The following is a 27,260-nucleotide window of genomic DNA, read 5'->3' on the forward strand; positions in this document are numbered from 1 at the left end:
CCTTTTATATCCTCTCCTTAAACCCTACTCCCAGTTTGAGAGCATCACATCCCGATCTCCTCCACATTCCTTCCTCCTTGTTCCAGTCATCTCTGCTCTGGGCTCTTTGCCCCAGACTTTGTCCTTTTTCTTCCTTGATTTTTCCTTCATTTCTTTCTCAGCTCTGTTTCCTTTCAATCCTCCCTCCAGGGAAAACCCTGCCCATGTCTCTAAGAGCCATGTTCCCACAGCTCAATCTATTACTATCATCTCCTTCTCTTCAGCCTGGCTTGCTCATCTTCTCCCTCGGATCAGATGACTTCTGGCATTTCAAAGCTCTGATCCAGCTCCACCCATCACCTCTTTGGAGTAGGTCTAGACCACAATCACTGCCATGCTGCAGAGCCACGCGGGTATTCCCACGATGGCTTTGTACTAGCTAGTTCACCTCCTGTTACCGCAGGCATACAGTGCTCAGCTACGAACCCTGCCAAGAAGGTGAGCAGACATTAGGGAGAAGAGGCATGTGTATCTGTATCTGCATTTGTATCCGGATCTGTATTTGTATTTGTATCTATATCCCTGTCTGTGTCTATAGACAAACATGAGTACAAGCAAACAAAAATACACTTGGCAGTGCATCAGTGTATGGCAGATCTCTTTCCACAAGCAATTTCTGTTTTCTACTAACGCCTCTGAAAGTCTGTCCTGATTTGGAGTTCAAGATGGGCAACATCCTAGTACTAAACCTGTGGTAAATTTTGATTTTGGGTTGATATTGTGTGAAGTATCACAGCTAGATATTAAAGCTTTGATTAAGAGGAGAGTATTGGCTTTTCTGTGGTGCACAGAGTACTTGTTTCACAATGAGGTATACTCCATCATAAGAAAAAAATCACAGAAGCACAATACAGTTATGCTCAGGCTATTAAAGATCATCTTCAGGTTTTAAAAGCACACAATACATTTTCTTTTCTTTTTTCCCTTAATTCCTACCATACTGGAGCAGCTTCTTCATCAGAAGTCTGTAAGATATCGCATGACATTTTTGAATTCCCAAAAACATTTCCAAAAGCTTTTTCAGAAGATAGGTTTTGTATTTACATATGCATATAGAATGCATGAGGACATATTTTTATCCTGTGCTCTATTAGAAAGAGTGATGTTACTCATTAGTGCTCTACGTGCTGCTCTCTGGCACAAGGATGGCCATGAAAGACACTAACAGGTAGAAAGGACAGCTTGCCTTTGTAGCACCCTCAACCTCCAGCATGAAAAAGCCATGACTCTGGCCTCTCAAGTCACATATTTACACTTATTACTTTTTAAAAATAAAATAGAATATTGGGGGGTGGGAGTGGTTTATGTTTGCTTTCTGAGTATTCAGGGCACGGTCACTACATGTTTCTCAGACCTTCCTCTGAAACTGTGTGCTTTGAAATGGCAAATGAGAGTTTCCTACAGTCCTTGGATACTTGTGGTTAGTACTCTGAGGAACAAACTTGTGAGATTCAAGGTAGCAGTGGACACACTGCATCAGCAGTGAGAAAGTCATAAAGTGTGAGGAACTCTCACGAAGATACGGGATGTCGCAAATGCATGCAGTAGCCGGCTCAGGAGTGAGTGTGCTCAGCTGGACGTAGGCATGATGCCTGAAATCAGAGGCCTGTACATGTGTGATATTCAGACACAGATTGATAATCACTGTACCTGTGTCACTCATATGCATATGGAGAGACCCTCAAGCACAGAGATCTCGTTCAGAGAATATACACAGGAGCACATATCTGGGAGTGTGTTTGTGAGATCTCCGCACAACCGTTTCTGCATGCATGAACAGATCTCAGGCCCAAATGTAAATGGACTCAGGCTCAGTTGAATGTTGGGGGGTCTTGAGATGTTGCACTGAAGGACATGTGTGGGTGAGGTTCACAAAAAGGGAAGGAGGTTTTGTTGGCCACATGCAGAGGTGTATTGGTGGGGCTTGGATGTGTAATGTAGCTAAAAGTGCATATGAATGGTGAATATATATGTATATCCAACTGAGATTAAATACTGACATTTGAGTGGCACTAGAAATTTCAGTATATAGACTTGGGGATTTGCATGAAGTTCTGGGCATGAGAAAGACTTCAGGAATAGAAGTTGAATGATTTTCATTATTTTCTGGAAGACGAGTGTTTTAAGCAGGTAGAACATGGGTAGGAGCAGCAGGACATAGGGGTTCCATTCCGTGGGACGAGAACCGTGTGTTCATGTGTGACTACACCACCACCAGCACGGTGGGAACTGCTGTCCATTTGTGTCCATGCAGCAGGGGTGCGGGGGCACTCTCCCCTCCATTGGGGACCACCATTTGCAGACTATGTGGATTTCCTCTGGAATAACCCAGGCAGCTGTTCAGGACAACAAAGAAGCCCATTCCACACAATGCCACGTAAAAAACAACCAACCAACCATCACCAGCAACAAAGAAAACAAAGCAAAATGACCCAGGGAAGGCTTGTATGTGGTAAGCACCAACAGGCAGTAAATTATACCTGTCAGCTGGCAGATTGGCAACTACTGCCAAAGCACAGGTGTTTACCTGAGCTGGGGGTGTAGGCTGGGAGTATGTGTAAAGACTTGTGCATAGGCAATTTATCCTGAACAGCTGACAACTTGTAGTGGTGCACAAAAGTGCCTCCTAAAACAAAGCCCCTGTGGGTGCTGCCTCACAGCACCTGTAGGGAATGACCTAGAACTCAAATTTGGAGATGAGGAACGCCCACAACATTACCAGTGCTGGCTGTGCTGGAAGTTGTTGTGGGAAAAGTTTTCAGTTAGCAGTGCTTGCATCTTGGATTCATTTTACCAGCTACTATGTCATCACTGTGCAAACAGAGCAAAAGCAAGCAATGCCGAGTTGATGGTAATTTATTTTTTTTTTGGGTAGAGACGGCAGGGATGGGCAGCTGAGGCCTCTCTGACTGGGGTGGGGCTGTAGGCAGGTAGTCTGAGTTTGTGAAAGTACACCTCAATTAAGAGTGAGGTATGAATTCCCCTTCTGGTTTAAGAGGAGGTTAAAGATGTACGTAAATGATGAGGAAGAGGTTCGGCACTGTTGAAAAAAAGAGCAGGGGGCATGGGATTTCCAGCATATTTTGGAGAGAATATGGACTTGGTGTACGAGGGTATGCAGCAAGAAGTTGGGGTGCTGGGATCCTAGTTATCTCATTTAAGTTTTTTAGTCTGGAGATCTGCCTTCTTTCCTGCATCCTCCTCACCTTGAGCCATGGCTGTGAGGAGAGGTGACATGTGCCACCTTGTGAGCATAGGCAGGGCCAGGCCAAGAGGGCTTCAAAACCCAGGGCAGAAACTCAGCACAAGGTCTCTCTTTAGAGCCAGCTCTGTGCTGTATTTCTGGGATGTTCTTAAGTGCATGTGTGGGATTAGGTGGTACCCTTGAGGCATGTTTCTATGCTGTAGAGAACAGAAATCTTTCTCAAGCCAGCCTGACCATGCCGTGAGGCTCTTCCAACGTGCCTCTTCTGGGGCTGTGGGTGTTTGTTGACTGGCAGCAAGGTCAGGGCTGGAAGCTGGTGTCTGGCAACCCTTCATTGGGGTCACCTCCATCGGCCATGCTATTTTACCTCAGCCTTGCTGTCCCTCAGGCACCTACGCACAACCCACAGCAGGCCATGTGCTGCATCGAGAAAAAAGAAAAAAAAAAGACAAAAAAAGAAGCTAACATTCATGGGGAGTGACCCCAACTCTGTGGGCATGAGGACACCTCAACTCAAGGGCAGGGACTTTCCCGTGAGGAGCACCGCGGCCACGCCGCCGATGTCAGAAGGTTCTGGAAGGGCACCTGGCGGACCCACCCGCGGGCACCCCTCGCCGTGCCCCCACCCGCGAGCGTGGGGCCGTGGCCGCAGCCGCCGGGCCGTGGGCTGCGAGGCATGGCCGTGTGGTCCCGGGTGCCGAGAGGGGGGAGAAGGGGGCGGTCACAGTGGAAATTTCCACTCCCTGCAGCACCAGCAGCGGCGGCGAGGAGGAAGGCGGGCGCAAGCCCGGAGCCGCCGCAGGGGGGAGGCGCGGCTCGGGGGCCCCCCTTCGCCGGCGTCCCCCCGCGTCCCTCCGCCCCGCTGGGGGCCGGGGCAGCCCCCGGGCAGGAGGAGGAAAGGGAGGAGGCGGGCGGGAGGCAGCTGCCCCCCGGGCGGGCGTGTGCGGGACCGCGGCGGCGGCGGAGGCGGCGCCATCGGCGGGCAGGGGGCGGCGCGGTGGAGCCTGCGCAGCTGCCGGCGCCCTTTAAGCCGCGCCGCCCGCCCGCCCGCCCCGGTGTCTGTGCAGCCTGGGAGCCGCGCGGGCAGGAGCCGCCGCTGGGGACGCGCCTTCCTCTTCCTCCTCCTCCTCCTCCTCATCTTTCCCCCCTTCTCCGGCACTGCCGCCCCCTTCCTCCCCGCTCACCCTCCGCATCCCTGCTCCTCCTCCTCCTCCTCCCGCCACCGCCGCCAGCCCTGCGATGCCCCGCTATGAACTGGCTTTGATCCTGAAAGCCATGCAACGGGTGAGTGAGGGAGGGGAGGCGGGAGGGAGGGAGCCAGCGGCGCCCGGCGGCCCCCCGGCACCTTACGGCCCCCCGGGGGGCTCCTCGCGTCCCCCCCTTGTCGCCCTGCCCCGGACCCTTCCCCCGGGGCGCCCCCCCGGCCCTTCTCCTCCCCCCGTGTTTTGAAGCGGAGTTGCGCAGCGTGCCTCAGCCTCCCGCGTGCGCCTCTCTCTGCCCTCTCTCCCCCTTTTTTATCTTTTTTTATTTTTCTCTTATTTCCCCCCAAAAGAGTTGGTAGCCGTGCACCCAGCAGCATAGCCCCCTCAGGTCTCAAGCCCGAGCACTAGGGTCTTAACCCCCTGTACCCCCCCCATACCCCTCCCCAGCCCCATTGACCCTCGCCCACCCCTCAGCCTCCCCCTTGGGGTGCCATGGGTGCCATGGGGTGCCATGGGGTGCTGTAGGGTGCCCGGCTGGTGGCCTCCCCAGCGGGCCTGGCCTCGCCTCAGCAGAGGCAACACTGCGGGCATCCCCTTGGTGTGGGCAGGAGGCTGCCAGCCCCGTGCCCCTTTGGCCCTTGGAAGCCTCAAGACATCATTTTTTAAAATAATTGTTATTATTTTTTTTTTTTTTAGCGTAGTTAGCTTATTTAGCGTGCTTATTTTCCGTTGGTAACACCAGTTGAGCCCCGCTGATAGGGCCGGCCGTATCGCCCCTCCGAAGGGCTGCTGGCCGCCGCTGCCTTTGGCGACGCGGCGATAAGCCGGGGTGCGAGGGAGCGGGGTGACGCGATGCTCTTCCTCGGGCAGGAGCTGGGCCAGGGGTGTGCGTGTGGATCTGAGGGTAAATATTAATAAAATGGAAGCATCTCTGTCTAGGTAGGACCCTTTTTTTTTTTGTTTGTTTGTTTTTTGGAAAACAATAGCTGGTGCTGGTCCTTCGCCAGTCCTTCTGCAGCCTTTTGTTTATCTGCCACCTTCCCGCTTAATACGCGGTGCTGGTGTGGAAATGTAGCAGCACTTCTGCTAGCCTGCAGCCCTTCTGATCTCACCCGGTGTGAACACATTTGCTCCTGCGTTTAACCTTTGTTTACATGAACACCTCTATCCGCAGTAGCATATCAGGAAGCTAAATAGCGTTGCTCTGTTTCTTCCGTAGTTATGGGAGCACGTCTTCATGCCTTACGTGTGCTACATATACTAGTACATTTCCATTCATTTTACATGTAGCATCCACATGTCAGGGTTGGCTTTTTTTTTTTTTAACTTGGCTTAACTGCAGAAGCTGTAGTAGACTTCTCAGGTGAGTCCCCTAGTGGAGAAGCACGGCAACTGGAGCAAATCTGGTGGCATCGCTGCACCACCTCATGGAGCAGCGTTCAGCCTGACAAAACACGCTTCTCTCGGGCTTGTGTCACAGGGTGACTTCCATCCCCGTCCCCCCAGTCCACGTGTAAACTGTAGGTAAGGTGACGAGATGCTTTCTGTATACATGCTGCTCATGTGGGGAGATGCACTGTGCTGTGCAGAACAGGGCAGAAGGCATAGGTAATCCGACATACTGAGACACCAATAAACTGACTGCTCTGAAAGAATGCCACGGTGTGCTATGCTGGTGAAAAGCATCTTTAATTCCAAGTGTTTGAGCACTGAGATGCAGGGATAAGCTTTTAGTTGTAAAATGCTTCTAAAGAGCCATTGATGCACTCAGGATTTAACATCTGCAACCTTTTTCTCTTTGACTCTCTAGTATACTCTTTCCTAGTAGTAGATGTATCTTAATGTGTCCTTTGTGGCGGTGGTAATACACTAAGTTTTGGTTCAGGAATACTGCTGTTTCTAATCTACCTTTGTCGTAGTTCTAAAGTCTAGGGAGTTAATCTCTACATGCTGTTTTTTTTTTTAAAGTATCTTACTACTGTTGCCTTTCCTGAGTAATGAAAACACTTGAAGAAAATTTCTGTACGGGTTATATGCTACGCAGTGTTGCTGCATCCTGACAAATGATCCTAATGATCCTATAACAACACACAATCTGAAGCATAATGTTAACTTTAATTAGTCAAAATACAGAGACCTGAATTCAGTCTGAAATTACACAGTGACTACATACTTCTTTCCTGTAGAAGCTGGAGTTATCCTATGCAGTCCTGAATAAATTACGTTGCTTCTTAACGCTGGTGCTCTCCGATACAACGACCCCAGGCAGATGTTCACCACGCTAGCGTGTCGGTCCCTCTGTGCTGTGGCTGCAAGCTCTAATACCTCCTTCAGTCTGAGACTGGAGGGAGTGCTGGCTCTTCTCTTGGTGTCTGCGGTATTCTTCCTCATCTGACAGCTCCCCTGCCCTGCAAAAAAAAATAAGCCCCTGCAGCCTGTCTTTCTTACGCTTTTAGCACTGTTGTTAACTCCTGCGGGCTCCCTGGCAGCTTGAGCGCAAACCTTTGCAGAGCTACAGTCTGGTAGGCTTTCACAGCTCTTTCTTCGGAGGCAAACATCGTGATTCTACGGGGTTTCCCCCGCCCACAATTGTTTTTAATAGTTGCCTTGGCATTTTCGTAGATCTAGGCAGAATAAACTCCCCCCCCCAGATCATTTTTGTTGCTTTAAACTCCCTTGCTCCCTAGTACTACCTGTGTCTGAGGCGGGTTCAAGTCATTCTTCTCTTGCACGTGGCTTCTGCTGGGACTGGGGCAGTCTGTTGTGCAGCAGCAAGGCTCCTCTGTATCCTGCTAGCCTCGGTGTGGTTGCAGGGCCCTCTGCTAGGACATTGTGACCCTGCAGTCCCACCTGATGCTCCCATGTCCATTTCTTGGCAGATTTCCTCAGTCTCTTCAGCTTTCCTTTTGTTGCCTTAAAAAATGCAGTACCCAAAAGCCTGGGAGGGCGAGAGGGAAAAACTTACACTTCTCAAACTTTGTCACTGGTTGTCGGCATATACTTATCTCAAAAGATGATGACTTCATTCTGAAGTCAAAGCTGAGCAACCATTCTCTGCCCTTTTTGTAGGTAGTGTATGATCAGGTGTGTGACTTCTACTACAAGTCTCATTTGTAGATTGCTCGTGCACAGAGTTCTCAGTGAGCAAAGACCCTGCTCTGACTCTCAAGAAAAACCTAAATAATAAAAATCCCTAAAAGCTCCCCCCAGTTCAAATAACTTAAAAAGAGCAAAACCCCACAGCATTTCTTTGTGGCTTCACTGTCTTTGAGAAGCAGCTGCAGTGGGAGATTTGGATTGTATTGCTGTGTGGTTGAGTACGAGGAGGAGATGCTTTTGGAAAAAGAAGGATGTGAGGCCAGTGAAGTGAAATAATTGTAACTTATGGTAGAAATAATGAATTTTGCCTATGTCTGTGGCTTTTTTCACTCAAAATGCTGGTGACAAATAGCATGATGAGCTTGGAGAGGTTGGTGGCAGGCTTGTTACTGGTTATCAGCAGCACGCAGACGTGTGTAAAGACACACTGCCAGCCTTCCAGAGCCGAAGTCAAAGACTGCAGTTATGGGGAGGGTAGGGACATGAAGTGAGGACATAGCTGTTCATGCTCCAAACTTCACTCTCTGTAGCCAGAGATGATTTTCTGATTATTTCTAACTTTCTCCCAGGAGAGCAGCTTTCAGCGGGGGGGTTCTGGCAGGACAGGACCGCCAGCAGGAAGGGGCAGTGACCTGCTAGCAAATTTGCAGGAGCTCTCCCTTTGGGGAACGGGTTGTTTTCCAGGCAGGCTTCCTCTTGCTGCCCTCCTGATCCTGCCGAAACTCCCTGGGGAGTTCCTGCCAAAACGAGCCTGGGGAAGGAAGGAAGGAAGAGAAAGGGAAGGAAGAGCTGGAAATGGCTTCCTCGTGCTCTGCTGCTGTTGAGCAGCCTGATAACCAGGTGGCAATGCAAGGCGCCCTGCTCCAAGCCCCGACCACCAGGGACCACGGGGCAGAGTGGGCAGGGACCCCCGTGCTTCTCTCACTGCTGCTCAACTCATGGAGTTTGGGTGCCTGTCCTCGGCCAGACAGCACTGCAACTGCAGCTGAAGTGGCTGGGCAGTTTGAAGACTCTCCTTATAGAAGAGTATCTCACTGAAAGTAAGAAAGCGTGTCAAGATCTTATGAGCAGTGTGGTCTTCACCCGCAGCAAAGGACAAATCCACAGTACGTACCGTGGTCTGATCGCCTTGTTTCAGCAAAGCCCTGGGCTGGGGGACCCTCCGTGCCCCTCTCTAACATGATGGTGAATCTGGGCTCTCAGTCTGGCTAGTGGGTTCACACAGTGTGACTCGTTTTCAGCACCTGTTTGTTGCCTTCTGAGCAGGTTGCTCTGTTTCAGAAATGCCCTACCTGCCTTGGAGATTGTTCAGCTGTTTTAGGAAAGCCAAAGTAATGGGCAGTAGTGTTGCTTGACTGTTACGCTTAGTTGCTGCGTAGGCAGCAGCAGCAATTGGGCTTTTGATTTCTGCTAGGAGGAGGGTGGGGGAAGCGAAGAGGGCAGTAAGCAGGCAGGTACTGTTTTTATTTTCCTGCGTCTTTGGTGAGCCTACCTGTTCTTGCAGCTGAATTATGAGTGCAGTCTTCCCTGCACATTCTTCCTCCCCGTCCTGCACTTGGTTGGGAAGGACTTGTGTACTGGGGGAGGTGCTGGAAAGAAGACCAAATAGTTGGAACCAAAAGAAGATTGGAAAGCCACAGGGTCTGCAGTTGACTGTCCTGTAGCAGTCAACCTTTTGTTTCCTGCCCTTAGCGTTTCTGTCAGAATTGCTGGAGTTGACCTGTTGGGAGAATGATACCCTCTTGGCTGACGTTTGCTGTTTTTCTATCTTAAGACCCAAGAATAGCCTGTCTTTTAAGTTTCTGCCAAGTGTGGGATATGTGCCTGGCTTGGATATGGGGGAGGTAGAGGATTATTCTCTTCTACGACGTAGTTTAAACCTTTTTATAGCAGATAGTTGTTAGCAAGATGAATTTGGCAAAGTTGTCCAAAGCGAGTACTAAGCTGATGGCAGGAATAAGATAGCCAAGAGCCTCTTGGTTCAGACAGGCTTCTTCAGTGACTGAACGCGTGTATTGGGATGCCCAGGTTAACTCTGCACCTCTTGTTCCCTCAGCTTTTAAGCCATGAGCCTGAGTGTTGAGGCAGGACGGTGGGCAGGGCCTTATGCCTGTGCTGGGACAGACAGACTTCTGTGGGATTTGGCTAGCTGCTCTTCAGCAGGCAGAAACGGCGGCTTAAACCTTAAGATAAGCATTCCCCTCTTTGCCCCTTTCAGCGCTCTGCTGTTCTCTCTTGGCTGTGCATCTCTTCATTTGCTCACTGCGTGTGTGTATGGATATACGTACACATAGTGCATGTGATCAGGGAGATGCTTGTAAAATGAATGAAGGAGAACCTGTTGTGTTGATAAAATCATGTCATTGCGCTTTGTTGTTGTAAAAACCCTCAAGAGTGACTCTTTAAAAGATGTCCGTTATATCAGTTAGACTTACCTGCTGAATTCACTCAAGTCTGAATGTATGTATACACTTGTTTTCTTCTGTATATTCTGTAACGATAAAAGTTCTTGCTGTCTTACAAATTCTTTCAGGAGCTGATTTCTCAAAGTCCCTTGTTCCAGAGCCGTAATGCTGGCAGTTTCCATCAGAAACTTGCTTTGGGGGTTGTTGTCTATTGATCAAGTCACTTGTCTTGTTTTTTGTCAGATTCAACCGGAGCAGGTTGTCAATTTTTCGAGCCACAGCTGCTCAGAGCTCCTTTGCCACAAATCTCTGGTAGTGTAAATGTTGATCATGTGCAAACAGTTGTCTGATGGTGCTGCTTGTATCAGCCTCTGTGCTGTTTAACTGAGAGCATAAAGAACCACCAGGTTATTCCCTTCAAAGCTGCCTACCTGCTGGACCAGCAGGGCTGTCTCTGGTGTGCATGCTGCAGAAGAGGCAAGAATGAGGCGAAAGGGGGCATTCAATGAGGGGGAGGACCAATTGGTGAGATATACCTAGTCATGTAGAAGTGGGACAGAAAAAATGAGAAGTAAAAATTCAGAAAGCAAAGCAAGGTTTTTGCAAGCTAAGGACCCGTACTGTGGGAACACCAGTTCAAATACTGGCGCTGGAAATGAGACTACAGAAATGCATCGCTCCTGGTGCGGAGAGGGAACAGAAACAAGCATGGGGCAGCAGATGGCGTAGAGTGTCATGAACCCTGGAAATGTGAATGGGAGGAACTACACAAGAATTGCTGTTCTATTTCTTGCCTCCCCCCCTTTTTTTTTTAATAAATTTGTCCTCTTGCAAGCCAGTCTTTGTGCTTCAGTTACACAAACGTTTAAGGAATAATAAGTAAAAGCAGAGGTATATACAGAGCATGGATGGAGGAGGGGGAATGCATTCAATGAAGCTCTTGTGTTGAGACTATTTTAAAAGAAATTGGGTAGCTTTCACTGTAGGTAATTACAAAGAATAGTACTAGTTGTTCTTTAATAAAGATAACCTCATTTATGCCTCATTTTGGTGTCTTGAAATGCCTTAGAAGGATCAGAAATCTAGCAAGACCGTCAGCAGACTAAGAAGTTTGGTGGAAGGCCTCAAACTTGAATTCTAGGATTATATATGTCCATGAAACTTCAGTCTCACTTATCAATTAAACTTGTGATGCTTCATGTTGTTGAAAGATGGTGGGCAACCATGAATGTGATTAGGATTATGGCAAAGTCCTGAATAAGCTTAATGAGTGTGTGTTTTGTGTGTTTCTTTTTAGTCTGGGAAGTTCTGGGAAGAATTGCTTTCTGTTCTGCCCAGTTGCGTGGTGACTCTCACTTCCAGTGCTCCTTTTTCTTTCTTCAAGTAGATTCTGAAGTCCCTACTCTCCTAGTCAAAATCCTCTTCAAATGGGGTGAACCAACATGTTTTCCTATTTGAGTTACGTCAGTTATTTTAGTTACTGGTGAGTGCTGGTAACCACCAACTGGATTGCATCTTTGTGCCTTGCAGCTAAAGAAAAAGATCATCTTGAGTAGTGGTAGAGAGAGACATTTGCTTTCTGATGGTGTGCTTTTTATAGGATGGTAACATCCGTCCTATGCCCTTTATTATATGGTCCCAAGTCCTCTGTGGAAGTCAAATACTTGCATCCATTCTCTTGTTTTTCGTCTTTATCACTAACTACTTTGTTAAACTAATTTATCCACAGATAAGTAGCGCTCACCAGTGAAAATGTTGGTGCCTCTGAACGTCAGTAGGCCACCATAAGAAGGAATTTGAGTCTTCAGGCTCAGGGTTCCTCAGCAGCTGCCAACACAGTATATCAGCTGACATCTTTACAGACTTACCTGGCATGGCAAATTCTGCCTGATGCCAGAACCTTCTCCCTTTTGCCGTCTCCTGGAGGAGGCACCCCTTCCCACCCCAGTAAAAATGGCTCGCTTTCCCTGTTTGCCCTGTTGTGCTCTTTACCTAGTTACTGTTGACCATGTGCATTCTCTGTACCCTCCTTCCTCTTTTGCTTCCAGTTCCTGTGTAGGAGGAAGAAGGTCATGTGTCTATCTGGAGTTGCAAAGGAAAGCATGGTTTTCTTGCTGAGGGAAGGAGCTGCCTGCTCATAGTGACAACCCATCTGTGGGCATCTGAGCCTCGTGTCCATCTGCTGGAGTTTTGGTGAAGGCATGAACGATTCTGCTAATTTGCCAGAGAAGAGCAGTCCAGTCCCTCAGCAGTGCTGAGCAGCTGTACTTTCTACTCTCTTCAGGAACTGATAATATCTGTCACCTGTGTAAACATCAGCCAGTTCTTTGATCCGATAAGCAGAAGAGGAAGTTCCTACCTATGTGTTTTCATTAAACTAGTAGTCAGTTTAACTTGAGCTGATGGACTAGTCTTCCTTAAGACCTAAGTTAGCAGACTACGGTATGCCTAGGTAGGCATGGAGCAGATGGTCTTTCTTTCTGGTAGCCCTCTATTTTAATAAAAAGGAAATTTCTCTCTCCTTTCTTCTGTCCTTGCCTTCCTCCCTTTTAGGTGTGTGGAGTTTTAAGGGGAGCGGTAGAAACTAATAATCTGTTACTCCTGGCACAGTGCTGGGGATTTGTGGGGAAAGAAGCCATCCAAATGTGAAAGCCACAGGCAGTGGCATGAAGTGGCTTGCTGAGGCACTGCTAGTGATGTAGGTTTCAGAAAATAAACCATCTTCCTCTTGCTTTGTCATCCTTTAGTAGCCTTGTAGCTTCTGTTGTGCTTGGAAGTGCTGCATAAGCACTACAGTAAAGCTGCATCCTCTTCTACTCAGTTTTTTTCCCCTTAATTTGTGACTTGGAGGGGGAACTGAAGAGTTATATGCTTTTAAGGACAGGAGGTTGGGAGAGAATATATATATATATTATTTTTTTTAAATAATAAAAAAAACCTCGATCTACTATGTTAATGCTGTCAGTCACACTGGGCTTCAGCTGGCCTCATGATACTCCAGTTACTACTCCTGTAAGAGACCACAGTAGCATTTCATTCCTGACAGGCAAGTGCAGCACACCTCTCTGTAGAGAGATGCATCTCTCTACGTTTCTTCTGCTGAACTGTGTGCTGTGAGGTTACTTATTTCTCTAGTGTTTCCTTCAGCAGTCCTTTAGAAAAGAACGTATTATGGAGCAAGCTTCTTTTTCTGATGCTGCTGTAAAATGATGAAGAACAGCATTGGATGCATGGTGATTCCTGAGACCCCAGACATAAAAGCACAGTGCATGTTTGTAGTAACTCCTTTGAGTGGCCGGCTGATTTGAACTTTGCACCTGGAATCAGGCTTTTATGGTGGCAGCGATTTACACAGGTGCTACAGAGAGGCACCTGTGTTCTCCAAGGCAGCAGAAGTGTTAACCGTAGGCTCTGCAGCCCCAAACTGGAACTATGTGGCAAACAGGCTGAGCCAGGCAGCTGCTGATTCCGATAACTGTAAGGCCGTACTCCTCCACTCCAGCCTGTTGAGCTGCTGGAAATGATGTTGCAGACTAACTCATTTGTTAGATGCTACAGGTCCACTGCTGCCTCTGAGTTTGCCTGCTTCCTATGATGTACTGTGTCTGTCTTGGGTGTGATCTCGCCTGGCCCATCTGACCCAGTTCCTCATTTTTGAGGGCAAGTCCTGAAACTCAGTTCCTGGATGTTTAGGGTTGTGTTGAGCAGCCCCTGCTTTCTCAAGGGCATGTGCTACATTAAGTTGATACGTATCAATTTTTGATGAAGAACATTTTGTTCTCTTTTTTTTTGTATTGTAGAGTGCTGTAATAAATGGAATAGAGGTTTTCCTTTTTTACTTATTTTTTTTCCCTGGGAGATAGGCTGCCTCAGACAGCCTTGTGTTTACTATGGAGCACTGAACAGGTAGGAACTTACTTGCGTTTCTGTAGCAGGTAGCCTGCAGCCTGAAAAGGACAGACAACACGCTCGAGGGGTTGAATGTTGTGCAGGCCTGCTCAAGGTGTGAAATCGTGGAGAAATCAGGTGTTGAGCCTGGCAATCTGGGTACGTTCCGCTTATGCAGGTGAGTTGTTCAATGGGTAAAATGCTGCTAGAATGAGTTACCATGCCCCTGGTTAAAAAGGTGGGAATGGAGAAATGCTATTTCAAAGAAAGACCCTCAAAACTACTCTGTAGTCTATGGACAAAGTTAAGTATATACTTCATACACTAACAAGTGAGAGTGGAGGCTACTGCGTGTGATATGTGGCCATCTGTATCCTCAAATTAACCCTTACAACTTTGGTCATTAAGACTGCAAGAGGAAAGGGAAGTAAACTGGGAAGCTTCCCATCTGCAAAGAAGAGAAATAGACTAAGCACAAACCAAATGGTTGCTTCAGGGCTAGAGCAGTTTGATTCTGGCGTATTTAAAGGCCCATCTTATTAGAAAAGCACTGTGGAGAAAGTTTTCCTTTAAAGCAATCATATGAATTTCTCCTAAAAATCCCACCCTCAGTCTGCTTCGCATTATCTAGTATCTCTTGAGGGAATTGAGACTTTTCTTTTCTTATAGCATGGGCTGCCTGTTGGAGAGACATGAGCATTGTTTCACCAGAGTTGTAGCCTTCTATCTTCGCACAAGAGGGAAAAACATTGTTTTGCGTCTTTGATACGATCCAGCCAGAAAACAGCTCTAGGGAAAAAATTCACAGTCCTTGGCAGCAATGCTGTCTTTCTGTCTCTTTTTTTTTTTTTTTTCTGTCAGTACCACAATGTATGCTGCTCTAATAACTTGAGATTAAACTCGCATGGGGCGTCTCAAAAGTCCTTCTCAAGACTTGAGGTCATAACTTGCTGAAAGTTCAGAGGGACGAGTCTCATTTTCGTAATAAAAAAAAGTTCCAGGGTTATTTTAGAATTAGGTCTAATAAGAAACTGGTACAAGAGGCTACTTTAGTACAGTAATTTAGTGACAGTGCAGCAAATTTTTAGCGGCTACTGAAAACTTCCCACCTTCCTCCTAGAGCAAGCTGAACCCTGCATATTTCAGATGTTGATTACAAAGGTGATGGTACAAAGCCTCTGTAGACTGCTTGTTTAAAATGCATGATTTGGCTGTACCTTCCAGTGGAAAATACTCAAGAAACTTCACGTATTGTTTATTTTGGTTAGAACTAGCCCGTAGTAGTTTGGCAAGTATCCTAATTGAGAAACGTCACTATTTATTCAAGGGCAGCTGCATCTTCTACTTTACGCATTTTTCAGAGGGATTGAATGTGCTTGTGATAGCCATACTGTGAGCTGGGTACCTCTTCTATCAGGTAGATATAGTTTCATTGAATGTTTTCATGATTTATATATGTCACAATATAGTATAGTTTTGCAAGGTCATTGATTAACCTACAGGGAAAATGTTGAGAAGTGAACTAAAGTTCAAGTCCAACATTTTTTTGGTAACAGAGCAGAACAGTAGAAGAGGGAGAGTATAACTTACTATTTCTTTAGCTTGCCCATTATTCTGACTCTCTTTGTAGTAGTTTTTCTTCTTTTCTGCCATGTCTCAGTTATATCTCTTCTTCCACTTCCCTTAAAATACTTGCGTTGTTGGCATAAATGTTAGAATGTGGTTGCACTTGAAAACTTAGGGGAATATAGCAAAAGAAGCAACGCTGTTAAAGTGTTACCTGAACAAAGTGCTTAAGAGCAAGAATAGTGTGCAACACTTGCATCTGATGGCACCATATGATCTGAAGTGTCTAGAATTTTATGTTGGGTTAAACTAAACTGTGGAGTAAACCACTTAACTTCTGCTGCAATTGTGGGTGGGGATAAATATGAATTCTTCTATGGAAGAATTTAAAATACATCTGTGGCTTGAGGCTTATGAGCACGATAAATTTAGCACACTACTGTAATCAGTCCATTTTGTGCCATGTCTCCGTAGTCTCTCATTATTGGCTATAGCTCCCGCAGAATGAATATCTGTATTCTCATGTGGGTTTGTGGTGGTGTTGGGGAACCCTTATTATCTTGTTCTGATTCTGAGCTACTGTTGAAAAACAGCCAGCTCATACAAGTAACATGATTGTGAATTTCTCCTTAAGGCTGAAGTTGTGGTTTGCTGTAAGCTTTTTTTAAAATGCATCTGCCTTAATGAGAAGTGCGCATTCCTATGTCAGCACCTTTGCTGCCATCAGTAAGGCATGAAGTAAGGCAGAGGGTGCGTGCACGCATGTTTTTCAACCTTAACTACAGCTTATTATGGTCTATTTGAGAACGTGTAATGTTTTTATTTACTTTTAACAAAATGAATATGCTACAGGGGTGCTGAACAGGAAACTGCCCAAATACTGCTATGTTATCTAGGTGTTTGTATTAATCAGAGATAAATTAAAGGGGAAATCAGAGCTTCAGTGATTCTGCAAGTGAGATGGAAGGGGGAGTACCTTAAACTGATGCTTGTAGGACTTAGAAAGCTGATAGACCTTATGGTCAGAACAGCAGCTGGTGATTTGTGTACCTACCTTTGTCAGTGTGTGGGAAAGAGGAATGGGGTCAGACCCTGTTCTTAATAAGCTTGAATACCAAGGCTGTGCCTATTAGGTAATGGGAGCAGAAAAACCTTATGTTCAGCCCTTTGTAAACCCATTAAATGGTTTTGGGTGGGCATAGGTAAATGATGTTTTCCAATGTAGAAATAGGAGATAGAAGCATCCTTTCTCCATGGGAGAGACAGGAATCATAGTGCATCTCTTTAATCCCCTCATCCTTTTCCACCTTCTTTGTTATTTGCCAGCAAAACATTTTTATTCCCTTCCCTCCACTTTGAGTGCTGCAGTCCTGGTTGTTTAAATGAGTTCCTGTGTTCACTGATGTGCTTTGGTGGAATGGGGTATGACTGGCGGGGTTCAGGAATAGAACAGCAGAGTATGCTTGGCTTCCAAACTTTCTGCACCTGAGGCTGGTTAATGGGATCCTCTTCATACTTGGGTGCAAAGGGGTGGTGCTGGGAACAGCACTTCCTGGCATCCTAGCAACTGGAAGCTGCCAAAATCCATCTGGTTCTTCCTCCTGGTGCCTAGAGTGCTCCCAGAGGATCCCAAAACCATGTGGGTACAGGTATCAAAAGGCATTTGGAAGACAGAAATACCCTAAAGCTGGATGTCAGGCATAGTTTTGCTTTTGTCATCTGGCCGAATGGGACTTTCTTCACTCTGTGTGTGTGTGTGTGTGTGTGTGGTATGCATGAAGAGCTTTCAGAATAAAACGTAGCCCTGTTGTGATAACCTGTACCCAGACAGGTGCAAACTTGCTTAAATCCTGCAGAATAACCTCGATTCTCCAGGGGATCTTAAATGTATGTTGTTTTTTGACAGCATTATGTCCTCACTTTGATGCTAGTTCTAGCAGCCAGCTGGTGTCTCAAGTGCATGCATGTGACATCAGGATCTATCAGGATTTGTGGGGTGCAGTGCTAGGGAAATGCAGGAAATGATGAGCCAGGTTAAAGTTCCTTTCTGTTTTCTCTTTTTCCTAAGATTGTCTGCAAGGGGAAGGCCTTTTCAGTGACTTGAGAAATAGACTCGAGAGACTGTAAAGTAATGAAATAATAAAAATGCATTTGTGTTTCTTGCCTTGTTCTGGGGAATTTGGGTCACTTAATAGTCCGGAATTGCCGCGCCTCTTAAGGTACTTGTTAAAGTTGACTTATAAAAGGAATTACTTCTTAGTTTTACAAGTATTTAATTTATGTGTATTATGGATTGCATAAATGCAGCAGGAAATGTAAGGGGGAAAATCTGTGGTGTTCAGTGATTGTTTTGCTAGACTTCAAATTTTTTCTCATTACTTCATGAAATTCTTCTCTAATTCAATCTTTGTCTTTTGTCTTTGCTGCCTTGCAGGGTTGGTACAGTAGGCCTCACTAAACTTAGCTGCAACTAAGAATTTCTCCTACATCAACTGAGTTAAGGCTGATGCTCTTGTGGAATGTGGATTAAAAGTGCGTGCTAAGTTCCAAATTTCCATTTGAGAAGCGGAGAAAGTAAATGTACCACAACCACCAGCATCAGGACAGCAAACCAAGGGACAAAGAATTTGATCCGCAGTGTTGATATATGTTAACTGGTTCACGTGTTGCTTAAGAGACGTTTGCTGGGGGGCGAGAAGTGGACGTCAGCTGTGCGAAGTCATTTTGTTTACAAAAATGAGGGCTTCTTTGGAAACAGCAGACATTGCCATTGTGGCTCTGTACTTCGTGCTTGTAATGTGCATAGGTTTTTTTGCCATGTGGAAATACAATCGAAGCACCGTAAGTGGCTACTTCTTGGCAGGGCGTTCTATGACCTGGGTAGCTATCGGTGCATCTTTGTTTGTGAGCAATATTGGAAGTGAACATTTCATTGGGCTCGCAGGATCTGGAGCGGCAAGTGGATTTGCAGTAGGTGCATGGGAATTCAACGCCTTAATGCTTTTGCAGCTTTTAGGATGGGTCTTCGTCCCCGTCTACATCCGGTCAGGAGTGTACACCATGCCTGAATACCTGTCCAAGCGTTTTGGAGGGCATAGAATTCAAATCTATTTTGCAGCGTTGTCTCTAATTCTTTATATCTTCACCAAACTTTCAGTTGACTTGTATTCAGGGGCACTTTTTATTCAAGAATCGCTAGGTTGGAACCTCTATTTGTCAGTAATCCTCCTTATTGGAATGACTGCGCTGTTGACTGTGACTGGAGGTCTTGTGGCTGTCATCTACACAGACACCCTTCAAGCTCTGCTTATGATTATCGGTGCCCTCACACTTATGATCTTAAGTATTCTGGAGGTTGGTGGGTTTGAAGAAGTTAAAAGAAGGTATATGTTAGCATCACCAAATATTACGTCTATCTTGTTAACCTACAACATTTCCACTACCGATTCCTGCAATGTGGACCCAAAGCCTGATGCTCTTAAAATGTTGCGCGAGCCAACAGATGAAGATATTCCCTGGCCTGGATTTTTGTTGGGACAGACCCCAGCTTCTGTCTGGTACTGGTGTGCTGACCAAGTCATAGTTCAGAGAGTTTTAGCTGCAAAAAACATTGCTCATGCCAAAGGATCCACTCTGATGGCAGGCTTCTTAAAGTTGCTGCCAATGTTTATTATAGTTGTCCCAGGGATGATTTCACGAATACTGTTTGCAGATGATATCGCCTGCATTAATCCAGAACACTGCTTTCAAGTCTGCGGGAGCAGAGCTGGATGCTCTAACATTGCCTACCCACGGTTGGTGATGAAACTTGTACCAGTTGGTCTGCGGGGACTGATGATGGCTGTGATGATTGCTGCACTGATGAGTGACTTGGACTCTATATTCAACAGTGCCAGCACCATATTCACGCTTGATGTCTACAAACTCATTCGGAAGAGCGCGACGTCTAGAGAACTGATGATTGTAGGAAGAGTCTTTGTGGCGTTCATGGTAGTTATAAGCATTGCCTGGGTCCCAATAATCGTAGAAATGCAAGGCGGTCAGATGTACCTTTATATTCAAGAGGTAGCAGACTATCTGACCCCACCGGTGGCTGCTCTGTTTCTTATGGGTATATTTTGGAAGCGTTGCAATGAACAGGGGGCGTTTTATGGTGGAATGGCTGGGTTTGTCCTCGGCGCGATACGGTTGGTACTGGCGTTTATCTATCGCGCTCCAGAGTGTAACCAGCCAGATACTAGGCCAAGCTTTATCAAAAACATCCATTACATGTATGTCGCTACGGCTCTGTTCTGGATCACTGGGATTGTGACCTTTATAGTAAGCCTGCTTACGCCTCCGCCTACAAAGGAACAGGTTCGGACAACCACTTTCTGGGCTGTGAGAAACAGGAATGTAAAAGAGAATACTGCGAAGGGGGAGCTGTACAAAGTGCAAGAAAAGAACATCTTGAGGTGCAATGAAAACGCTAATCATATCATTCCAAATGGCAAATCTGAAGAAAACATTAAAAATATTAAGCCTGAGGATATCAATCTTCTGGTCACTTGCAGAGATGACAGCAACCCAGTGATTTCTGTAAGTCACTCTGAAGTCGAGACACCAGTTGATTGCTATTCGAACGGACAAGCAGCTTTGATGGGTGAGAAAAAGCGCGAGGAAGAAACTGATGATAGAGAGAGACATTTGAAATTCATAGATTGGTTCTGTGGCTTTAAAAGTAAAAACATGAACAAGAGAGCTGTTCGGGAGATCGAGGAAGAGACTGTTTGTTTACAAATGCTGGAAGAGACTCCAAAAGTTAAGCTATTACTAAATACTGGACTGGTCTGTGTCTGTTCGCTTGGAATATTCATGTTTGTCTATTTCTCTTTGTGAGTGAATAGTGAACTTTTAAGGGTATGGCTAAACATACAGAAGTTGATACAGGTCTCTGGAGATTTTTTTATTTTTTTTCCAAATAACATAACCGCAACCCAGGCATTGTTTACGCTATAATTGTAAAATCAACTCAACTTTAGCCTATTTAGAGACCATTTGAGACATGTTGTCCTATCTCTGCTGAAGGCAGAATGTGTTGTGTGGTGTCTCCCTTTTCCCCTTTGTCTTTTTTCTTCTCTTTTCCCCATTTGCAGTATTAACCTTTTCTTTTTCCACGAATACATGTATAAATATACCAAAGGCAGGCAGGTGGCTGTGTTTGAAGTCAGGCAGCTCTAGAGTTCAGTCAACATGAAGGTGAAGATAACAAGTAATCATTTACCTATGTGTAAAATCTGAAACGATTAAAGCTGTGTTGAAAGATTTTAAATGTAAGGCTGTGATACACATTATTGTATAGTTGTTCTTTGTAACGTAACTGTGTTACCTTGGCCAACTTAATACATATGAATTTTGCTCAATGCTTCTAGTTATTTCAGTTTCTCAGTTCTCTTATGGCAACAACAGGATGATATTTTCCTCATCTTGTAGTATTTAAAATGTGATACCTGTCAATAGCTTTCTGTCATTTTTCCCTGTAAGGAAATGTTTGTCTTTTTTTATTTTCAATTCACTGTTAATTCTATTACTGAAAAATTGGTGTATTTAAAAGCAAAAACACCCTGGAGATAAACTGTCAATGGGGGGAGGAGGAAAGGAACTATCTTTATCGGACATTTGTAGTATGTTGAAAGAATATATATTCAACCTTGTCTGTCCCCAAACCTTTAGCCTTGTATTATCATTGACATAATTAGGGTTAGCCTCTTTGTAGAGAAAAGCCTACACATAGGTTCTACCATGTGGGAGAAAGAGAAATGTGAGGCTTGCATGTCTTCAGTTTGGCAAACACACCAAAAAATAACTCTCTTCCTCTGTGATGTATGTATAAAAGGAAATATTCTGCAGCCCTACCACTGCTGAGTCTGTAAAGGGACAAAAAGAAGTGGGAAGGGAGGAGGAGGTTGGGGGAAGAGGTGGAAGGGGTCCTTATTTTTCAGAGTCCTTTTACCTAATGCCTTCCCCCACTTCTCCTTCCGCTCCCAGACCTTTTTTAAGGAATGAGTCACGAGGGATTCTGTGTCAGGAGATGAGGAGCAACTGCAGTAGTAATCTGTGCCGGCATTTGAGGACTCCTCAAAAAAACAACAACCCAAAAACCTGAACCTTTTCCTGGGCAGTCGCAGGTGGCTAGTAGGTGTTGAGGCAGTCAGGGTCTCTCCTCCCAGAGGATGGTGACAAAGTCCTCCAGTTCTGTGGGGTATCTGTGCTGGTGAATTGATGGGGTCCAGCAGACCAAAAGGCAGCAGAGTGGGGGTTTTGTCCACTGCCCCCCCAGTAAAACAGGAGGACCTGTCCCCAGGCCAGGTGCTTCTGCCCTTACTGGAAACTGGCAGCGATCAGCTTGGGTAGCCATTGCTTAGCCAGGCCACGGCCTGGTTACGTGCGTAGTCACAGACTGGATGAAGTCGGGGCTTGGTGTCAGGCCCTGAGGCCTGCTGACAGTGTGGCTGCACTCCCTTCGAGCTCCCTTGCCCCACAGAACTGCCTCCAAAATTAATTCGTGCAGCTGTCTTTGCTCCTGAGCTTGTCTGGGGAATTGTATGGGAGACCAGTAACCAGCCAGACCAAAAACAGCCCAAGGGACCATGCTGACTGTGTAACAGTGTAGATTCAAGAGTCCAGAAACGTCTCCTTGGCACAGTCTAATTTAATAATGTAAACTTAAGAAAAAGTTCTGTAGAGATGAAATTTGAGTTTATCTTGCCATTGACTGTTGGAGAAAGTTTGCTTTCCATTACAGTGGTCCCATAAGCTGCAGGCTGTCTAAATAGCTTATAGTAGTATGTTGAGTATAATGCATATTTTCAGGTAAACTGATCAGTGTCTAGTTTTGTGGGGGATTTTCCATTTTGTTTTGAAATCAGTCAAATCCCATTAGTTCTGAGACTCTAATTGGAGGATGAGATATCTGACTTTTGTCTACTTTTAGTTGTTGCCGCTGGAAGGTAGAATAACTGGAAATACGGTAATAAGCGTCAGAGCTGTGTTGGAATATATGGAGGAGAGGAGAGTTACCATACCTGAGTCTTGATGTTAATACCAGTGTGACAAGATGTGTGGCTGCCTTCATTCAGAAAAAAAATGAAATCCTTTTTAGTAGTACTAGGTAAAGTCCTAGTATGTGAAGTGTGTTAATGGAATCTCAATTCATGAGTGGGGGGAACTGGGAAGGATGATATTATATGTAAAGTAAGATACAAAACATAATTAATTGCTTCTGTGCAGGTTAAAGTAGTCTAGAACAAAAATTTACTGATCATAGTGGAGTGAAAGATAAATTTAGAGGGTAAGGATAAGTGTCAGATCAGCAATATCTCCTTGAAAACTGTAGGATCTAGAATGTAAGATTTGGCACAGGGAAAGAGACTCACGTGCCAGGCACTGTCCCTTACTAACTCGGCATGTTTTTCCATCAGCGGCTGGTACTTGGGTTTTCCAGACCAGTCCTCTTGGCTCTGGTACTAACAAATGCATTGTCACCTAACCTGTGAAGTCAGGTTAGCTCAGGGACCCTGTTGCTTCATCCTTGCTTATTTTTCCAGGGTGCCTTACATGGTTATGAAGCTGAAGGCATGGCTTTTATTGCCACCTGAATAGTGGTTTGCTTATAATGTCTTTTCCCTGGTTGTTTTTCCGCATTTCTTCCCCCAGGCCATTTGCTGTTTAAACAGAACTTTGTTTAAATAGTTAATGCATAGGATGCATGTATCCTGGGCAATATTAACTACAATCAAATCTATGATGAAATTGATTCTTCGACCATCATATGGAGTCACAATCCTTCCCAAATGTACAGTGCAACATTTGACTTGATTCTGAGATACTCTGCATTCCAGTTAATATATTCTTTCTTTTGCTAAACTAACAAGTTGCTGAATTAATCACAGTGATAATTGGCAGGCAGTCAGAATCTTTAAGAAGTAATACTTAGCATCCCCCACCTTTCAAACTGTTATTGTGAAGAAGCTTTTAAGCAAATTGTTTCTCCAGCGTTTTTTCTCTTGAAAACGTTTCTATGCTACTCTCTGCCTAACGTCGGCCTCTTCAATTGTGTTCTGTTTGTATGTCTTAGAGGTCATAAAACTTGCTAATATTCTTTGCTGCATGTAACCACTTAATGAAAACACTTTATCCAAAAAAAAAAATAATAAAAAAATTAAGGCTTCAAGCAAACTGTTGGTGAGCAAATACCTCACCTTGAGTTATGGACTACAGTGTAAGAAGCTGCTTGAGGGTTTTTTATAGCGTAAACATGCCTTTGCTAATTTTCTGGTCATGACCTACCTAGAACCCCGGTTAGTATGTTTTGGTTCGAGCGCCAACTTTTCAGTCTGGTAAAACCACAGAGTGTCTCCCATAATGGACAATCGGTTCCATAAATTTTAATGACTGGCCTCCTCCGAGGTGGGACTGGCTAGCTGTGCAGGGGTAGAGCCAGGAGGACACTTGGCTTCTGTCTCTGCAGTGAGGGGTTTATTTATTGCCTTGAACTTAGAATGACAGTCTTGAAAAAGTTGTTTTGGAATGACACCTTTTTTGTTGTTATTCCCCTTAACTTATTTTTCTGTTAAGATATTTGAATCTTCTCCCAGAAATTTGTTAGAAGCCTTTTATTTAAATAAGAAAAAAAAAAAGTCAAAAAAAGAAGGCTTCGTGAGCACTTAATACTACATTCTGGGAGACAGTTCTTATTTAATTTTTTTTAAATGAATGATTTGAAGCTATTCTCTGCCAAAGGTTGTTTTTTTTTTAAACTGTTGTTTTGTTTTTGTTTTTCCTGTTAGCTTTTGCTAATACCTGAAAGGAAATGGTGAGAGTTTTGTAAGAAATTAAAATGGCCTTCAGTATACCCTTTGTATTTTTTTTACTTCTCCAAATCTGTGTTTCCCTTTTCACCCTTATCCCAGAAGGGCCAGCATGAGACTTCTGATGCAAGTCATGAAAGTACTGTAACTGAGTAGTGGAAAGGATTTCCCACAAGGTTACAGTGAAGTGGGCAGAGCCATCAAAGGATCTCTGCATGAACACTTAAAGCAGAAGATGCTTACAACTTTAAAACATACAGCTTTATTTTTTTTATATATATATTTTTTTAAATCCTAAGATAAAGGAGGTGTTGGGAGATGCTCCCTTTCAGAGAACAGGATACGTGGAAGAAGTTGGAGTTTGTAAGCTCTAACTCTTTTGAGGAAATCTTTGGATTTAGCATGTATAGCAAAGCAAAAATACTCATCTGTTAATTTGGTATTCTGTATGTTCTGTGCCCTTAAATGTAATTGTTTTGAAAATAAAACTAACCTTGTTACGTGATGTTAAAAAGCAAACTTGTGTGCAATGTTTTAATTTTTTTTAAGAAAATGTTTGTATATAATTAAATGGTGTAATGTGCTTTAATTGGCCTAAGGTAAAGAGTAGTCCTAGAATGTAAACATATATAATTAGGATTTCTGATTTCACTGTGAGATCTCTGAACTCTCTTGTTTTGCAAAGTGGTTTGTTTTGTTTACAAAACACTTTCTATGATTTCTTTTATGGTGTTGGTTCAAAGGCATTTGCTTCACTTCTGTTCTAATATTGAATTCATGGTATAGTGACATCTGGTGACACTTAGCATTATCAGTTTCACTGTGTAAAGTCAGACACTTTGAGCAAAAATGGTAATGATATGACAATTCTCTGTGTCTATGAATACACGTTTTTAAATGAGGTGGTTATAAAAATAGTTGCTGTGCAAAATGTTAGTAGTCTTCTTCAAGAAGAAAGCAAATTTTCTAATATCACTAGAGCAGTCTCTTCATTCATCTTATTTTTGAAGCACAGTGTCAAAGTGATGCTGCTTTACCTTGTATCTCTGATATAATGTTTTTTTTAAATATCTGTGAAGTATTTTTTTTGTTGCTGTTGTATTTTTCTGCAGATTTTATATAAAATACCAGTTAATGAACTGCCTTTTTTTTAAACTATTCAACTAAAATACATTTCAGACCAAAACCAAATGATATCATATAGCATTTGAAACCTGCCTTTTTTCCTTGTCCCTTTTTTTCTTTTTTTTTTCTGTTTTGTTTTGAAATAAGCCAAATGGGCATGTAGATAAGATCGCTATAATGGATCCAGGTCTCTCTTTTGGTAAAGTGTTATTTAAAGGTCTATTAAGATCTTATAAGACAATATACTGAAAAAATTATTGTAGTAGGAATATAGTTTTAGAAGTGTTAATGAGATTAATACAGCTTAATTATACTTGTAAGTTGCTACTGTCCATAATGACAAGCTTTTTGTCATAGAAACGATGTATGATAAATTAATTTTGGTCTAGTGTATAGAATTATCATATTGCTATAAATCTTTGAAGTAAATCTGATGCAAATTTTCATAGTTAGCATTGCTGGCCCTGTGTATACTGTTCTTTGTATACTGTATGCATATTATTTTGCCTACTGCATTAGTCTTCAAACTAAAACTCTTGTTAGAGAGTATTTGGATACTTCAGACTGTGTTTCTTGCAGTTTACATTCCTTTACCATGGCATTTTGTCCTGTCTAAAAGTATTGTATGGAAATGTTTAAAACTTCTGTACAAAGTTTCAATAAAAATAGAGGAAAAACCAGAATAGATACTTGTGAAGCTGTTTTGGAGAACCTGTATGTAATTGTGTCTCACGGATTCTTGCCTGTGATAAGCCTTCCATCTCTATGTAAGAATACCTCCCCTGTTGCTGAAAGGCAAACCTCTTGAAGCAGGGCACGGGTGTTTGGTTGGAGGAGTAAAACAGAGAACAACCACAACAAAACCCGAGTCCTTTAAAACTTCAGCAAGATCTTAAGGATCCAAAATATGGTCACAGAATATGGCTGCAAAATTTAAGGCCAACTCATGAGGTGAGGTGTGTGGGTGGTCTAATCTGCTCTTTCTGCAACCAGGAGGTCAGGATGCTAGCAGCGGAAGGCTAGCCACCTGATGCACCTTGCAGAGCAGCAGCTTACGTGCAAAACAAATCAGGGGTGAGCCCTAATTTAGCAGCTCAGTCTTGCTGGATATAGTGTAAAACCACTTTTTTTTTTTTTCCCTCCTATAGGCCAGCTGTTGCTGCATTAAGCAGTTCTTGAATGGGACAGGCACCTTTAGTCTTGGTACTAGAGTATACTTAAATACCGGTAGTTGTGCTGCCACTATCCTGATGGGACAACACCAGCCTATATGCCTCGGTGGCTTTCTTCTGTTTTACTTCTGACAGTGATCTAGAATCAATCCTGGTGCCTGAGCCCTCCAAGGAGCCTGTGCTGATGGTCATGCTCTGAGAACGATGAGCATGATGTTTACTGCCTGAGAGGAAGCAGTTACAGCTTGCAAGAGTCAGTGCTTAGATCTTTGCCTTGGGGCTAGGAGGGATATCTGCTCGTGATTTGTACTTGAAAAAGATTAAAATATCGGCACAGTTCTGGAAGAGGAGACCAAATGCGGGTCTTCCACTTCTCTCCCAGTCCTCCATAATGACATATTTGAGCTAACAGCCATGGAAAGCGTGGTGTGAATCATGTTTTCATTGACCAGGGGAGAAAGTTCAGGAAGAAGGGGGGCAGGCCTGGTGATTAAACAAACACCTGTGGAATGGTGTCCAAGATCTTTTAGAGCTGGGAAAAATTAAGGACACCAAACACACATCTTCAGCTGTGCAATAAGTGTTGCATCCATCAAATTTATTCTTGATATTCTCTTTTGCTGCTGTGTTTTAAAAGAAAAGTGGAAGCTTGGTTGTTGTTTTTTAAAGGAATGAGCCTGAAACATCACTGGAGAGGAAGGCTTGGGCTC

General features: G+C 44.4%; 2 protein-coding genes across 9 annotated transcripts in view; both read left to right on the forward strand.

Annotated features, from left to right (window-relative positions):
- The first annotated feature begins 4,326 nt into the window (after positions 1-4,326).
- On the forward strand, positions 4,327-26,061 carry SLC5A3 (solute carrier family 5 member 3). Of its 3 annotated transcripts, none has more exons than XM_066978403.1 (2): positions 4,327-4,528; positions 17,839-26,061. In XM_066978403.1, the coding sequence occupies exon 2, from the start codon at positions 18,141-18,143 to the stop codon at positions 20,280-20,282; it is 2,142 nt and encodes a 713-aa protein (XP_066834504.1). In that variant the 5' UTR covers positions 4,327-4,528; positions 17,839-18,140; the 3' UTR covers positions 20,283-26,061. The 3 variants fall into 3 exon arrangements, with proteins under 3 accessions (XP_066834504.1, XP_066834512.1, XP_066834506.1); XM_066978411.1 differs by lacking the exon at positions 4,327-4,528 and adding an exon at positions 13,893-13,997; XM_066978405.1 differs by lacking the exon at positions 4,327-4,528 and adding an exon at positions 13,899-14,016.
- MRPS6 (mitochondrial ribosomal protein S6) overlaps positions 4,339-27,260 on the forward strand; it is a 46,148-nt gene continuing 23,226 nt past the window's right edge. For 3 of the 6 annotated variants that reach the window (XM_066978415.1, XM_066978422.1, XM_066978431.1), the window contains exon 1: positions 4,392-4,528. Coding sequence is in view for 3 of the 6 variants with exons in the window: in XM_066978436.1 (XP_066834537.1) it covers positions 13,932-13,997 (66 nt within the window). In the remaining 3 variants the exon portion in view is untranslated. Of the gene's footprint in view, positions 4,529-13,881; positions 14,017-27,260 lie in introns of those variants that run through there. The other 3 variants (XM_066978437.1, XM_066978436.1, XM_066978443.1) reach the window with 3 other exon arrangements.

This window comes from Anser cygnoides, chromosome 1 (genome assembly GCF_040182565.1).
Source record: "Anser cygnoides isolate HZ-2024a breed goose chromosome 1, Taihu_goose_T2T_genome, whole genome shotgun sequence".
NCBI lineage: Eukaryota > Metazoa > Chordata > Aves > Anseriformes > Anatidae > Anser > Anser cygnoides.

Excerpts from the sequence above, each read along its gene's own strand:
- SLC5A3 (XM_066978403.1), top strand. The coding sequence starts at position 18,141 with ATGAGGGCTTCTTTGGAAACAGCAGACATTGCCATTGTGGCTCTGTAC.